Source organism: Balaenoptera physalus (genome assembly GCF_965194825.1).
Source record: "Balaenoptera physalus genome assembly, chromosome: 20".
Lineage (NCBI taxonomy): Eukaryota > Metazoa > Chordata > Mammalia > Artiodactyla > Balaenopteridae > Balaenoptera > Balaenoptera physalus.
This window is the reverse complement of record NC_138901.1, coordinates 41399450-41415889: the sequence shown is the minus strand read 5'-3', so window position 1 is coordinate 41415889 and position 16440 is coordinate 41399450. Positions and strand designations below refer to the sequence as shown.

Sequence of the window (16440 nt, the reverse complement as noted above, 5' to 3'; positions counted from 1 at the left end):
AGAAGGTTACAAGACATTATGAGTAATTTAGTGAAGAGAGATGGGGAAGATTAAAAAAAAAGGCTTTTTGAAGAAGGTATCATCTGAACAGTAGGCTTGAATCTTTAAAGGTGACTCTAAGGGTGATTTTATGCAGAGGGCACGACACAAATAAAGGAGTAGAGGCAGGAAGGTTGGATAGTGGATGTGAAGGGAAGTAGTAGAAGCGAAGGCTGAAAAAGTTGATTGAGACTAAAAGTAGATTGGGAATGTCAGGCCTAAGAGTGCGGCCTTTAAAAGTTATCTTTTGTTTATATAATACATAGCTGTCTTTAATAATAAGTTAACATATATTGAAAGTTTACCTGTTTTTTTTTGGACATTGAGTGCTCATAATAATTCTCTGAGAAAACTGCAATTCAGAGAAACTAGTAACTTCCCCAAGATCACACAGCTCATAAGTATCAGAGTCAAGGTCAAACCCAGACTGACTATAAACCCCCTCCCCAGCTCTTAACTACTTTTCTTTTCCGCTCTCTATGCCTTTTAAATCTGCTGAGTTTATGATCACAATGGATTAGGCATATTCTTATATGGAGGCAAGCATGGATTATCACTATTCTTGAACTGGATGGTTCTAGTGAAAAGAGTCACTTTACATGGATGATCTTCATATCAGAGGTCAATATACAGTTACCACGATCACCACTCTGAGTTGGTTTAAGCATGTGGGTTGTAATTACAAGTTCGTGTGAACAAGAGTGTTTCTTCTTGACCCATCCCATCATAACGAGACAATCTGCTCTCCTAGTTACGTCTGACAGTAATTTTATGGTAGTACAGGGCCGACTTTGGCAGTCAAGGTCCAAAGCATTTATGACTTTGCCTTTTCTGAGAAACACACTCGATACGATGAATATATGGCTCCCTGTTCCCTGCTTCCACAGGGCATCGTCACCGTGTTCTTATCCTCTGCTGACCCTGCCACTGTCTTGTTTTCTTTCCTGTCCTCTTTGATATACTCTGTTATTGTAAGCCAGGCTTGTGGCTTCTGGCAGGGGTGATTGGCAGGGTCAGTGAGACATAAGCGCTGAAACGTGTGTCCCAGAGGTGGAAGCCAGATTTCCTCTCCGGACCCTGAGGCCAACTCCTGTGATGGCTTTGTGGCTAGAAATAGCAAAAATCGAAATGGATATTGCAGATAGTGCAGACAAGCAAATAAGAAATCTAAATGCTTGGATACTTCAGATTTTTAAATTTACTAGTGGATATTTTTAACAACGGAAGCAATATAACCTATCTTTGTGTCAATTTTTCCTACATATAGGATGGGTTTACAGTTCTTAGGGGAAGATCAGGTGCTGATTTAGTGAGTTTATTTTTGAGAAGCAAAAGCAAGTGTGAATAAAATGGGTTACCATATTGTAGATAGTGGGAGTTGATTGGCACCAACATCCTTATTTAGCTTGGGTTAAAAGTGAATTTGGAGAGGAAATACTAGCTTGAACAGAATTATCAAGGATAGTTACATACCCAAGAGGAAAGCCTAGGTTTGAAATACTGACAGATTAGGGGGGGTGGGTATTTGTTTGCTTTATTTTGTTATTTAATTAAATTTGTAAGGCCTCTAGTAGATAGCTCTGACACCTTTGAGAAAACTGTTGAAATTCCAGAGATAAGCTTTCTATAACTTATGGTGCTTTTGGAAATTTGGGTGGCCTAACGATGAGCAATTCTTCCTTTCTGATGTTAATCATTTGTATTTTTATCAGTGGCTCTAAAATTAATATAAAAAGGGAACTTCATTTACTCTGGGCAATCATGTTTCAGGAGTAGCAGAGGATAACATGCTACTGTTAAGATCTAGATCATGCTAAAAGTATTAAACTTGGCTTTTGGAGATTAGGTTTTCCCTACTTAAAATTAAGAACTTAAAGATTTTAATCAAGATAATCTTACAATGTCTTAAGGTGCAACTTATTCGGGAGGTGATACTGCTTGGAATAGTAGAGACCAAAGGAGAAATTGTGAGTTAATGTTTACTCTTTTATTACTATTTTAATCAAATGGCTTTACAGCTTGACCTTTTAAATGTGAATATATTTTTTTAAAAGAACACTCAGGTATGTGAAGCCATACTGTTGTATTGGAAGTTCGCAGGCCTAAAAGTCTTATACGTGAGTTTTAAATATGTATATGATAAAAATATTTTGATTGGGATTTTCTGTGAGGGCAGTTACATTCTCCTTGTGACCTGCATTTTGGTGGGGATTTGGATGTAACCATATCACCTCATATAATAAGAATAATAATAATAGCAGTAACTACCATTTATTGAATGCCTACTCTGTGATAGACACTTTTTGTGTGTGTGTGTGATAAATACTTTATATGCATATTTTCTTATCCTCACAACTATCCTGCCAGGTAGAATAGTATTTATATTTTTAAGAGAACTGAGCCTAAGATAAGGGATAAGGACAGGCTTTGAACCCAGGATTATCTGACCCCAAAGTCCATATTCTTTCCACTGCACCATGATATTACAGTAGACTGAGTTGTAGTTGATGCTCGTTTAAAACTTACCCATTTTAGCCCACATACTCTTAAGAAGTTCAAGACCGATCTTATCTTATTCAGTAGACCGGATTCATTTACCTGTGTCTTTGAGCCCTGTGACTGACTATAAAGGGCTCATTTCTTTTAAATTAAACTCAAAAACACTGAAGTATGTCTTAACTAAAACCTTCCCCCAAAAGAAACATTCTTAAAAAGTACCAAGGGTGGTCGTTCTTGAGACGATTTTGATGAATTCAAGGGTAAAAATAGGCTAGCCATTTGATTAGATTTCAATATGCCACTCTTACTTGGGAACTTTCCTCTGTTTGGACAGGAGAGGATTCTTGCCATGAGAAACTGTCCGCTCCCTCCCCGACAACTCTCACTCCCTGTCTCTCACCCTTCAGAAGAGGCCAACCTGAAATTACAATCCAATTAGGCTTACTTTGGGGGACCCTCAATACGATAGACACACTGAATTAGGTAGATTTGACATTAGAGGTTTGACTATTTGAAGGTGATTCCGCAAGTCAGTAAGGAGTGTGCTGTTTCTACCGATTTGTAGGTTGGTATACAGGAGAGAGTGGCAAAGCCAGTGAACCAGCCTGTTTGACCACCCAGCGCCTGTATCTCCCTTTGGCTCTGCTGTTCTCTACTTGTTGTCTTGTGCCAGGATTTAATACACACACACACGCATACACACACACACACACCCCAAATGACTTAGCCATCTCCTTATGCTAATAACAGAAGAGAAGAGAAAGTAAATAAGCCTAATAAAATAATAGTTTTGAGATAAAACCAGTTTAAAATTGTACTTTCTCCCCTACTCATAGCATTTGACACATAGGGGTTGAAACGAGGTTTGCTGAGTAAATGCTTAAGTTTTCTAAGAAGGCTAAGAGCCTTCAGGATAATAGAATAAGATTCAATGTGTGTGTGTGTGTGTGTGTGTGTGTGTGTGTGTGTGTGTATGTTTTAATTAAAGGGGAATGGTTTCGCGGTGATAAGTATATCTAGGACCAGAATGGCTCTTGTTATTCAAGATGAAGAAGCCAAGAACATGAAGAAGACAGTATAAATATCAGAACCCAAAAGAGACTCTTAGATATGTCCCGATGAGCCCTAGGAAGTCACTATACCTAAAACACATGAAGATGTTTAGAGTGGTGTTTTAATAACTTTCATGTCTGTTTTGGACTCAGTCCATATTTGGTTAATGTTGCCAGACCCAGACTCTAGCTATCCTCCCTTTATATTTGATGCTTTAGACATGATGAGAACTTCTTCACTGACTAGCCCGTGATGCTTAGACCCTTCCTCCGATTAGAAAGACATCACTGAATGCGAGCTATAGCAAAGAGCTGCTGTACAGAACCTGCACTTACAAGCTCATGAGATGAAAAGAGCCTGGAATTCCGGAAGCTAAAGGAAAAATTCACCTTCAGAGCCTCTCTTCTGCCAGTCAACCTGCTTTTTTACAGAGGTTTATCCCACTTCTCCTGAGCCGACGTTTAGGAGAAGGAATAGTGTTCATCACAGTTCTGCAAAGATTATCATGTCCCTTGCTGCCTTTATGAACTAATCCCTAATCCCAGTTTCTTCCAAACAGATTGAGAACTTTATTTATAATCTCATATAATGGGGCGCATACTATCTCATTATTGGATATATGAGGCTTTATTTTGCCAGTTCTTTAGGAGATAGTGTCTTTAGAAGACAAATAAGTAGGTTTTCAACACGTTAAAAAAAGCAAAAAAAAAAAAAAACTAAGGAAAGTCCATTCAGTCTGTGGAGATAACATCGGCAAAGGCATCAGTTTGAAAACAGCGTGACTAGAAGTTAGCAAAAATGTGTCATAAAAGAATAACAATAGGTAAAATTCAGATTTTTACTTTATTATTAAAATTGCCTGATGCTCACAGACTTCATTTATTCTACATTTTACAAAATGGGATATACAGGGAAGGAGCAATGTTTTTTAAGACTTAACTGAAACTCCATAGTATTTGTGATTTCACTATTCATCTTCCTAAACGCAGTGTAATAGACTGTAATTTTAGGCAGCATTTAAGCAAATATTACTGATAAATCAATAAAGTTGCTTATTTTATATATATATATATATTTATTTTATTTTTTTTTTGGCTGCATTGGGTCTTCGTTGCTGTGGGCTTTCTCTAGTTGTGGCGAGCTGGGGCTTACTCTTCATTGCGGTGCACAGGTTTCTCATTGCAGTGGCTTCTCTTGATGCGGAGTACGGGCTCTGGGCACACGGGCTTCAGTAGTTGTGGCTCGTGGGCTCTAGAGCGCAGGCTCAGTAGTTGCGGTGCGTGGGCTTAATTGCTCCGCGGCATGTGGGATCTTCCTGGACCAGGGATCGAACCCGTGTCCCCTGCATTGGCAGGTGGATTCTTAACCACTGCACCACCAGGGAAGTCCTAAAGTTGCTTATTTTAAAAGATGAAAAAGTTGTTTCCATATTATCTGATGTCAATCAGTTTTTCTCTCTGGTCGAAATTTTATATGTAAAATTCGTAGAATAAGGCAAAGTCATAAATGCTTTGGACCTTGACTGCCAAAGTCGGCCCTGTACTACCATAAAATTACTTTTATATGTGAAAGTCGTAGAAGTCCTCTGCCTACTATTCAGTGGTTTCAGATGGTAGGCTTTAACGTAACAACTATGAGATGTTGGGCTATCATAAAAACCAGTTCCTCAGGGAACACCTAAATTTAGTACTTCTTTTTAATGGTAGTGAAAGGCTCATTGAAAGAAAAAACAACAGGAGATTGTTAGGTACCTCTTACTGCCTAGTCCTGAGGGATGTGGAGCTGATGGGGCACCTCTTTAGGTCTAGAGACCTGTTCTTTGTGGACTCAATGTAATGTCAAAGCTGGAAGGCTTCCTCCTCTGACATGTAAAAAAACCTGACACTCTGAAGGTTCAAGTGATCTATGTACAGCGATTGACAGGGCTGACACTTACAATCCCAGCCTTCTAGCACCTGGATTTGGCCTTCCTTACATACTGATCAAGGATTGTTTTCTGTCCTGGGAGAACCCTGGACCTATCATGACCCCAGACCTGGTCTAAGGTGGCATTCTAGAGATGGTTGAGTTAGGAATAGGTCTAAAGTAGGTTGAAATTGGTCCCTGGGTCTCTCCCTCCACTTCCAAAACTGTCTAAGGATTTTGAGGAGGCCCAGCCGTCAGAGGGTACACTAGGGGTAGTATTGTATATCCAGTAAGATTTTGGACATGACCTACCTGGCATGGCCTCATTGGAGATTGAATACCTGAATTATACCAGCTGTTGCAGGTGAGCTCTCTTGGTTGGCAAGAGAATTTCCTTTTCTTTTTTAATGCAAATCATGCTTTCGTTTTAATATAATATCGACCATTCAGCCTTGACATGATTTAAAATGAATGTGGCTAGTTTTGCCTTTGAATATGTGTGTAGAATAACTTAATTGACAAGCAGTCATGAAGTTCTCCTTGAGGCTGATGTTATCCCATCATTCAGAGACCCATTTTGGTTAATTTGTTTTTTCATATAGTTTCTGGTGGGAAAAATGCATTGCTTTCCTACTGAAATTAACTTGATTGAAATGTCTTAGACCTTGTCATTTTCCAGCAGCTCAAGAGGTTATTTCCCAAGTGTTTAATTTTTTAAGTACAGTGTATATTAATTTAACTGCTACTTTCTGACATTCATCATTCCATGAAAAATTATCAACTGCATGCATTGAACAGATTTTTATTTACATTCCAAATTCCCATTCACTATAGGGTTTATTTAACTTTGAAGATATCATGCAAATTTGATAAAGATGAGGTTTTTAAAAACTTGTACCATTTATTGATTTGCTAAATATAATTTTCACATTTTCTTTAAAGTATTCTATAATATATCTTTCAGAAGGAAACACTTAAAGAGTAATGCAATCTACAGGAACTGTTCAATCAGAAATAATGAGTGGAGAGGTCACTTGTCAAGAACATATTTTTTGAAATACTTACATTTAAGGGTTTCCAGTCTTCGAGGTAAAAAGTTCTGCCGTAAAAAATATGGACTGCATCGGGCTTCTGAATTCTGTACAACATGTCACGATTTTTGCTCCTGGGCTAAAGTTAGAAAGTAAAATAAAATGTTCTTTGTCCATTTAGTTATCCTTGACTCTGTGAAGTTCTCCAAAGTAATTACTGGTGACCACAATACCACCTACCAGCAAGAACAGCATTGACCCTGTGCCAGCTGCCTTATTGCTGACCACAGCTGCTCTTGACTAGAGCAGATGTTTCTCCTTTTGCCTTGCCAGTAAAATTTTATTGAGCAGTTTTGCACATAGAGAGCAGTATACTCTGCCTGAAGAGCGGCCAGAGATCTTAGCCACCTTGTACAATAAGGTCAGATTTCTCCTCTCCACCATGAGGTCCCCACTCCTAGGTTCTGTGCATCCTACTTCCCAGGCCTCGGGACTTGTAAACTGCAGTCCTCTTGGGTTTGCTTCCCTACCCACCCATGTAATTTTCCCAAAGAAAATAATGTTGGAAGAGCAACCACACTTGTGGTTGCAACTTGCTGCTTTAAAAGGCTGTCACATTAGAACTTTGCTTCTACCAGTTGTGGGTTTGCAAAAAGGAGTTAGGGTACTTTGTTGGGATGTTTTGTTAGGATGCTTTTCTGAATTTTTCCACATCTCTTCGGTTTGGATGTTGACTTGGAAATCTCTTTCGAATTAGCTAGCTTCTTTTGGAGAGTTTTCTGCCTTCCTGAGCACTTCTTGAATCCTTGCCCCACGAAGGCAGCCAAGGGAACTTCTTCTGATTGTACGTATCAAGGATGGCACCCTGTTTGAGTCTGAAAGTCGAAGCACTTTAAAGGCCTGTATTTTGCTTTGGATGATTTAATACAGTTTCCCTGTGTTCCTTGTCCAGAGGTAAAGGAATAGATTTTTGAGTTGAAACTGATACTACTTTTTTTTTTTTAATGGAAATCTAAAGGACCACTCCCTGTAATGATTCCAGCCTATTTCCCAGGACCTTTTAAAGAAATCAACTCATAAAGATAATGGCAATTGAGATTGTAAGCCCCAGCTTGGCATGAATTCCCACAGAGCCTTGGGCCTAGGGAGGACAGGTAAGATATAAGATCAGAGGGTAAAGGCCATATGGTGAGAATTTGCCTGCCTTGTGCTTTTTTAACAGGAAGTGGCCCTGACCTGAGTCCCTCAATGTTCATTCCAGGAGTGTGTCATTGTGGAAATTTATCTAGCCAGCTCTGTGGGCAGATGACCAATTCTGATAGCCTGATTTTAAGGCTCCTAACACATATGATACCAGGACTTCATTGAATATTCTATTTAGTCCATATTAGGATACATAGGTCAAGGTGAGTGATTACTTTTAGATCTACAGGTCAGGAAGTTTGAAGCACATTTAATGCTTTAAACTACTTGGAGTAGTTTAAAGTAGTAGTATATTCTCAAATACTTGTAACACAAAACTTGATTCTTCTTTGATCTTAAAAAGAGGAGCTTTTGTATATTCTTTTGCTACTTTCTCTGCTACTCCTGTAAAAATTTATTTTTAAAATAAGAGCCTTGAAAGCAATATCAGCACTGCTAGACTGGGTATTTGGCACAGGACTCGGGCTTTTTTTTTTTTTTCATGTTCCCAGAGCAGAGCACTCTTTAAACTAGGATGAGAAAGTTAATTTTAATCCTCCAAAGGCTTATTTGCTAGCACAAAAGGTCATGAAACACACCCAAAAACTATATTGCTGAGATCTTAAGGAGAGAGATCTCGGCAGCAGAGATGGACTCCAGTATCCCAACATAGAATTATGTCCCTGGCTGAAGAAACAGTTTGTTTTAGACTTCCCCGTCGGTCCAGTGGTTAAGACTCAGCGCTTCCATTGCGGGGGGCACGGGTTCGATCCCTGGTCGGGGAACTAAGATCCCGCATGCCTCATGGCACGGCGGAAAAAAAAAAAAAAAAAAAAACCAGTTTGTTTTAGGAGCACCAATTAATGCAAAAATGACTGAATGGAAGGGCTTTCCCTTAACCTGTCTAAGGGAAACTCTTGGTTTCACATTGTTTCATCCCAGAAGAGAATTCTTCAGAAGTGGTTATAAAATGGTGGTAGAAGAAGTTATTTGCAAGGATGTTTAAGCAGCTGTTCTCTGTCCAATCTTTTTATAATTATAACCACTTGATCTATGATCTGTCAAAAGAGAGAAAGACTTGCCATATCTAGCTGGTAGACCCCAAGAGTATGAAAACAGGATGACCCAATTTTTCAGAGCTTTCTTTTGAGCTGATTTTTTTAGGTTATTAAAATGTCACCTGCCCCAAAGATTAAGAATCAGAAATTGGGGACTTCCTTGGTGGCACAGTGGTTAAGAATCCGCCTGCCAATGCAGGGGACACGGGTCCGAGCCCTGGTCCAGGAAGATCCCACGTGCCGCGGGGCAACTAAGCCTGTGTGCCACAACTACTGAGCCTGCGCTCTAGAGCCTGCGAGCCACAACTACTGAGCCCGCATGCCACAACTACTGAAGCCCGCGCGCCTAGAGCCCGTGCTCCGCAACAAGAGAAGCCGCCGCAATGAGAAGCCTGAGCACTGCGATGAAGAGTAGCCCTCGCTCACTGCAACTAGAGAAAGCCTGCACACGGCAACAAAGACCCAACGCAGACAAAAAAAAAAAAAATTTCAGTTTTGATACATTTATAAACAACTGCTCCTTCACATTGTGGATTCTGACACATTATGAAAATCGGGCCTGCTGAGCCATTGCAAGAATTCTCAATATATAGTGCAAGTTTTGATGGCAAGGGAACTGAGAGGAAGGCTTGTTTTTCATAAAAAAAAAAAATTGCTTTAGAAACTAAGGTTGTAACTGAGCGCTGCTCTGTACTGTATCAAGCCATAATATCCAGTGAGTCATGAAGACATTAGGGAAACACTGGAGACATCATAAGAAACATTTGAGTTAATGTTTGAGATAAGGAAGATGACTATCTCTGAAAAGAAACTGAAATTAAAGGGCACATGGTCCCATTTTCAGATGACTAAAGGGAATTCCTTCCAGTGATGCTTCCTTTACTCACCGGTGGTCATCCTGTAGGTGGTGAAGAGCCAGATAGAGAACTAGAAACCAGGTTTCTAAGCTCCCGTAGGCCATGAGACCTTGGGTAAATAACTTGCCCGTGTCGGCTTCAGTTCCTCACCTGAAAATGAGTGATGGACTACGTTATCTCCCTGGATCCTTCTGGTCGAAGCAGTCTCTGTAAGTCTGGTTTTTGAACATTGTGTTATATTAGATGTTCCTGGAAAGGTTTTATCATTTGTGACTACCACTGTGGTGCTTTGTGTCACTGGGAGTACTTAATACTCGGACCACTCAAGAGACAGTTTCCTCCTGGCCAGGAATCCAGATGGCCAAATGCCCCCATCCCCCGGCCCTGCCCCAAGAAACCCTTAGCTCAGAAAGGTCATTTCATTTCCTGTGAGCCTGTGATTCAGGTTTATATCACTGGTCCAAGAGCTGGGCACCATTTGTCCATCTGGAGGGTGGGACAATGGAGACCTCAGCCCCTCAGACTCTGTCAAGTGACCCAGCCTTCCAGGGAGTTGTCAGCCTGGTGACAAGCTGGTGGAGAGCCCAATCCTCTGTTAACTTCAGGCCTAATTCTAATGAATTTGGGATTCCTTGCTGAAAAGCAAACTGGATCTTGGTATGTCCAAGACTCTGCCCTTGAAACCTCTGGGCTGATGACTGATATGTTAGTCTCTTGGGACAGGGCTGTACAGTTGAGAAAAGTAGCAAGAGCATCAGATCTCCGTGGGTCATCTGGCCCCCATAAAAAAGCAATAGCAAACTGGGAAAAGGCTAGACTGCACGGTTCCCAGCTATACTGGATTATTAGACAAAGCCTCCCACTCCATCTTTGTTTATAGAACTCATTTTCAAGAACAAGTGTTTTACAGTGAGGTGGAGGTTGTTAAGAAGCTATTTATAATGGAAGATCTCAAATATGTGAGCCCTCTATCAAGCTTGATCTAAAGGAACTTTGCATGGGTGGCAGTTTAGGAGAAAAAGGGAGAAAAGGATAAGGAAAAAAAACTAATAAAAATAGCTGAGATCACTCAACAGTTATCAAGAAACAGATACTACAGTTTTATAACACTAAGTACTAAAAGTATATGCACTCTTAAAAGGCAATTAAAACGTATGCTCTGAAACTATAAAACATTTTCTTTTCATCTGCAACATAGAGGGCAGATTACAACACATTAATAACGTTTTGTTTAGAGTTCAGTTTCTGATGGTTTCCAAATGTAGTCTGTGTAGATTAACCAGAAGGAGTCCAGTTCCCTTTTTTAAGAGCGCTTGTAAAGGAAAGCAATGTGGTAAGATTGTTATGAAAAGAGAGTGTATTTAGGAAATAGCACTTAGCAGGGTCTCTCTGAATGGCTGCCAGGTCAGGAAGCTGAAGTGCAAGGCTTGGCCCTTGTTCAGCCCCCCCAGTTCCAGCTCCTTGACCACACAGTACGTCAGGAACATGTCACAGGCCAGCCAGGAAGACTCGGCCCCGCCCATGGGCCAGCTTGGCACGGCTGCTTTCACATAACCCAGGGCTCCAGAGGGGCCAGAGGCAGGCATTCCAGGGCCACGGGAACATGCAATTTTTTAAAATAGAAATGAAGAACTTAAAAAAAAAAAAAGCCTGGGAATCAAACAGATGCTGAGTCCTTATGGAACATGGTCCCTCATGGAGAATGTCAGAGCTGAAAAGGGCCTTAAAGGTTATCTCATCCTCTGCCCTTGTCTTACAGACAAGGAAATTGACTTGGCTTAACTGCAGTGGCAGAGTCAACATGCAACCCGTAGCTCCCAGTTCTCAGTCGGCTAAACCCACTGGCTCCACCTCAGTGGGCTAAGTCTTCTCCCTTGGGACCTCTGTCCTGTCCTTAGCATTCTGCGGTGCTGTGTAGGAGCCCTGTGGACCCCCTCCCCCTTGGATCTTGGCAATTCAGTGATTTGTTGCTGTATCATTTGCTCCTGCTACTTGCCTAACTGCTCTGTGCCTCAGCCTCAGTTTCTTCATCTGCAAAATGGAGATAATATCAGGGTTAATTCGTCATAGAGTTGTTACAAGGACTGACTGAGTAAATAGATGTGACGTTTCTAGTGCCTGGCCCTTAATAAGATCTCAATAATGTTAGCTGTTATTATCATTAATAATAGCATTGGTTGGCCTTATTATCAATACTATCATTGTGATGTCATTGTTACCACTGTTGTTTCGACAGTTGCTAAATCAACAGTCACCCTCAGGAATTTGGGCCTGGGGGGGTGGGACATGAGCTGTATCACTAGGAGGCTGTCAGACCCAGGATTGAGGGGTCATGAATACCTCTGGGCTGGCGCTTCATGAAGTCCTACCATCAGATTCCAGCTGAGGAGCAGAGGTTTAGAAGTGGGTTGTTGTTTTTTTCTTTGATTGTTGTTGATGTTTGTTTTTGTTTTGCATTTTTAACTTTGTTATGTACTTTCACTTGAAAGGGACTTTGGGGATGATTGAGTGATTATATATTACAGTTCAGTCTCCTCAATTTACATGTGGGAAAACTGAGGCTCAGAGAGATAAAATTTGCCTTATGTTTTGCTGCCCTAACTTCACAATTGCCTGGAGCTCTTGTCTTATTTATATATAAAAGAAAGACTGGAGGAGAAAGAGCCTAAGGATAATACCCACAAGACCTCAATCCTTTAGCTTTTCTTCTACATTAGGCCCACTGGGACCCTATTAAAACCCCAGTTGTGACCTTATTCCTTAGCACAAAGACAACCCTAAAGAAAAATTCAAGAGAGCCAACCCCTTCCTTAGGTATTAGAGAACAATCCCTATAAAAATTAAGTGGATTTTTTTGGGGGGGGGGGTGTTTTGCTTTGTTTTTTGTGCTTCATGCTTTTATTTTTTGGATGTTTGTTTTTTATTTAAAGCCTTGAAGAGACTTAACCCTGTTGGGCTGCTACTGCCTCACCCCAAGCAGTGTCTTTTGAGGCCTCGTGTGGTACTACCTGAAAGAAGACTTACTTTCTCAGTTGCTTTAAAAACTGTGAGAAGCACATTTCTTTGCTTAACATAGGCTCACTGGTTTAAAAAGTAAAATTACTTTCTTAGTTTATGCATCAATTGTCTTTTCCTTGAGCTTTTTTTTTCATATAAATTTTATTTATTTATTTTTGGCAGCATTGGGCCTTTGTTGCTGCGCGTGGGCTTTCTCTAGTTGCCGCGAGCGGGGGCTACTCTTCCTTGTGGTGTGCGGGCTTCTCATTGTGGTAGCTTCTCTTGTTGCGGAGCACAGGCTCTAGAGCGCAGGCTCAGTAGCTGTGGCACGTGGACTTAGTTGCTTTGCGGCATGTGGGACCTTCCCGGACCAGGGCTCGAACCCTTGTCCCCTGCATTGGCAGGCGGATTCTTAAACACTGCACCACCAGGGAAGCCCTCCTTGAGCTTTTATCTCTCCTAAGCCCTAGTGTCAAATCGGTTTTCCTGTTTTTCTAAAATGATTGACCAAGTAGTTGGTAAGATCAGAAAATTTAACTACACTGCTTTAAATAGCAGGTAAGTATAGTATTTGATTGCTGGAAAGGTCTTGCATACTTACCAACAACAATACTACAACAACACTGATTATTATTTACCTAGAAAAATCAACCATAAATTCATCCCAACTCTCAATAAGAATATTTTAGCTTTTCCCTTTTAAGATTTTAAGCTCTGGGATTGCCTGGCTACGTTGAAACACCTGGTACCTTCCTCTTTGGGACTCTTTTTAGTTTCATTAATCTAAATTTGTTCTGAAGGCACTGAAGCAGCTTTTCTAAGAGCTGTAGTTGTCACAGAAAGAGCACAAAGACTTATTGAAGTTTCAGATTTTGCTCTGTTTGGAGCTACCAGAGATTGGAACCGATTCTCCATCCTCATCTCTGCCCCAGAGTTGGATGAAAATATCAAAGCTTTCCCTTCTCTGATGCTTGTCGAACATACCCTTCCCAGCAGCTAATCACGTTTCTAGTTTTCCAAAGAGTAAAACCAAATGTCAAGAGGTGACTCTTCATCTCAAGGTCATCTGACAAGGTAAGAAGAGAGCTTGGATGAGTGCGCCCAAGTTTCTTTCCCTTATAGCCTCCAAAAGACATCCATGATACACTTCCTTTAGTTTCCACATCCCACTTTCCTACATTTCTTCTTAGTTTGGCAATGTCTGGAAAGCATCGTGGGAAACTGGTGGTGACTTCCAGTGGTCAGAGATTTTGAATATCATCAGCACCCATAAGCCTTGCCATCCTTCTCTAGAACCCCAGTGGGCACATCATTGCACCCTGTGGTGTGAGTGAGGGCCCTGGAATCAGAGTAGACTTGACTTTGTGCTTCTTGGTAGTTGGCTTAAGTGCCAACTGCATGTGTTGAGTGAAGCTTTTCCATCAGAATGATCATTTTTTGGAAGACTTTTCTAAACACTTTTTTGCTTGACCACACCGTGTGTAGAGTTTTGGGACTAAACATTTGCTGATTGAGCTGCTCATGTGGAGGACCTTACCACAGCTTTCTTTCCCTGAGCTATTTATAGTAAAGTCCTGGCAATTTGTTTATACATTCAGTGAATAACACCTAATAAAATAATAAATGGATGGCATTTGACTCTGAGGAATTTGGGGGCCTTGCTAGTTTCCTTGCCAAGCTACTTACATGCAACTTTGGTTCTAGACTTGAGGGATGGGAGATGCCACATTATCCATTTTCCCCTGAAAATTGAGTCTGATCAAACCAGAAGCTTATTTTCTGAAACTCCAAGTCACAAGTATATCATATTTATTTTCTGACTTTAATCTTTACTTTTTACACTTAGTAAAATGTTTCCCGCCCATTGTCAACCTCTACTCATAGTCATAGGCTAAACGGACTAATGACTCATTATATAATTGAGGCTTCTTTTTTAACGTGGAAGTGCTGTGTTTCAAAGTGTCTTCAAAGTGACCCTGAGCTGGACCAGACGACATGGGGTCATTAAGCCTTCCTTCTTCAAGCCAAGTGGTAGTTTCTTTTTTCATGATTTCTTTAAATAGAATGTCTTTGTCCATGGAGTGCTATGCATTTGAGGTTGATGCCCACTTCTTGCCTTTAAAACCATTGAGTCTGGGGCCTGGAGAGAGATGAGTAGGATACAAAGGTAAACAAGAGACAGAGCCACACAAGAATAACCATTACAAAAGGGACTCTTCTCAATACTCTGTAATGACCTATATGGGAAAAGAATCTAAAAAAACAGTATATGTGTAACTGATTCACTTTGCTGTACAGTAGAAACTAACACAACATTTTAAATCAACTATACTCCAATTAAAAAAAAAAAAAAGAAAAAGAAATGTTAAAGAGAAAAAAAGGGACCTAAGGGTTTTAGGGTTGTTTGTATCCTGTGGCACAGGAACCCAAGGTAATTTCCTCAGCCTTAAACCCAACCCCCAACCGCTACAGATGGTCTTTGTTTTTGTTTTTGTTTTAATAAATTTATTTATTTTACTTATTTATTTTTGGCTGTGTAGGGTCTTCTTTGCTGCGAGCAGGCTTTCTCTAGTTGCGGCAAGCGGGGGCTACTCTTTGTTGTGGTGCACGGGCTTCTCATTGCAGTGGCTTCTTTTGTTGCAGAGCACAGGGTCTAGGTGCGTGGGCTTCAGTAGTTGTGGCACGTGGGCTCAGTAGTTGTGCCGCACGAGCTTAGTTGCTCCGTGCCATGTGGGATCTTCCCAGACCAGGGCTCGAACCCATGTCCCCTGCATTGGCAGGCGGATTCTTAACCACTGTGCCACCAGGGAAACCCCTGCAGGTGGTCTTTGAACAGCCTACAAGTAAGGGTTGGGCCTTATAACTGGAGTTATGTGTGTCTTTGAACCATTTCTGGGGGTGAACTCAAATTCTGTTTAGGTATTTTCTCTACCAAATCAAGAATTTTGGATTTTTAAAAATTTTACGTTATGCTTTAGTTATAGAGCATTTCCCCCTTTTAAATCTAAACCTGTGAGATGCATGTTGTCATCCCCATTTTGCCGATAAGGCTTAGAGAAAGAAACTCATCTAAAATCACATTGCTAATAAAGGCCAGAACCCTGGCCTTCAACCCATGTCCTCAGTCATTCCTTCAAGAAAACTTTTTACCAAGTTACCTTCCTTTGAATGGAAGACTTCAGTGGCCCCAGGAGAGTCTTTATGTATCCCCAAATAGCAAATAGTTTGATCATGTCAAAATATTTTTCCCCTCAAAAACTTTACTGAGTGTTGTCACCTTCAAATAATAGAAATCAAGATTCATTAATTTCTCTTTTAAGGTAACACAGTGTAGTGGGGGGAGCATGGAATTGGGGAGCAATCAAATAATTCAAAAATATGACTGTCCTGCCATAAATGTGGGACTTTCACTTAGCCTGTTTCTTCTTCTATACAAATGTGAATAGCAAACCACCTCAAAGGAGTCTAGATGAATCTAGATGAAATGACAGCACAGTGCCTCATATTCACAATGATAAACTGGAGTCTCCCTTCCCATTTTCACTTTGGTTCAAACCGATCTTTTCTATCTGACCTCCTGCTCCGTGCTTAGATGAACCCTTTGCTTGTGCCGAATTTAATTAATGGGTTGGCCGAAAAGTTCATATGAACTTTCTGGCCAACCCAATATTTATCATCTCTTGAGCATGCCTTCCACCTTGCCACCTTCATATTTTTGTGCACATTGTCTCCTTCCTCTGAAAAGCCCTTCTGTCATCAGTGTCCCTTTGTACACGCCTATAGAAGTTCTACTCATCTTTCCAATTTTAGATCAAATAC

The 16440-nt window shown here is 40.7% G+C and overlaps 1 protein-coding gene across 9 annotated transcripts in view; it reads left to right on the top strand.

The window, feature by feature from the left end:
* Positions 1-16440, top strand: part of BCAS3 (BCAS3 microtubule associated cell migration factor) — a 565907-nt gene that overhangs the window by 436525 nt on the left and 112942 nt on the right. For 4 of the 9 annotated variants that reach the window (XM_082439967.1, XM_082439969.1, XM_082439970.1 and 1 more), the window contains one exon: positions 1950-2006. The exons of 4 other annotated variants lie outside the window; for them this stretch is intronic. In XM_082439967.1, the coding sequence (XP_082296093.1) occupies positions 1950-2006 (57 nt within the window). Of the gene's footprint in view, positions 1-1949; positions 2007-3809; positions 16082-16440 lie in introns of those variants that run through there. One more of the 9 variants, XM_082439976.1, reaches the window with a different exon arrangement.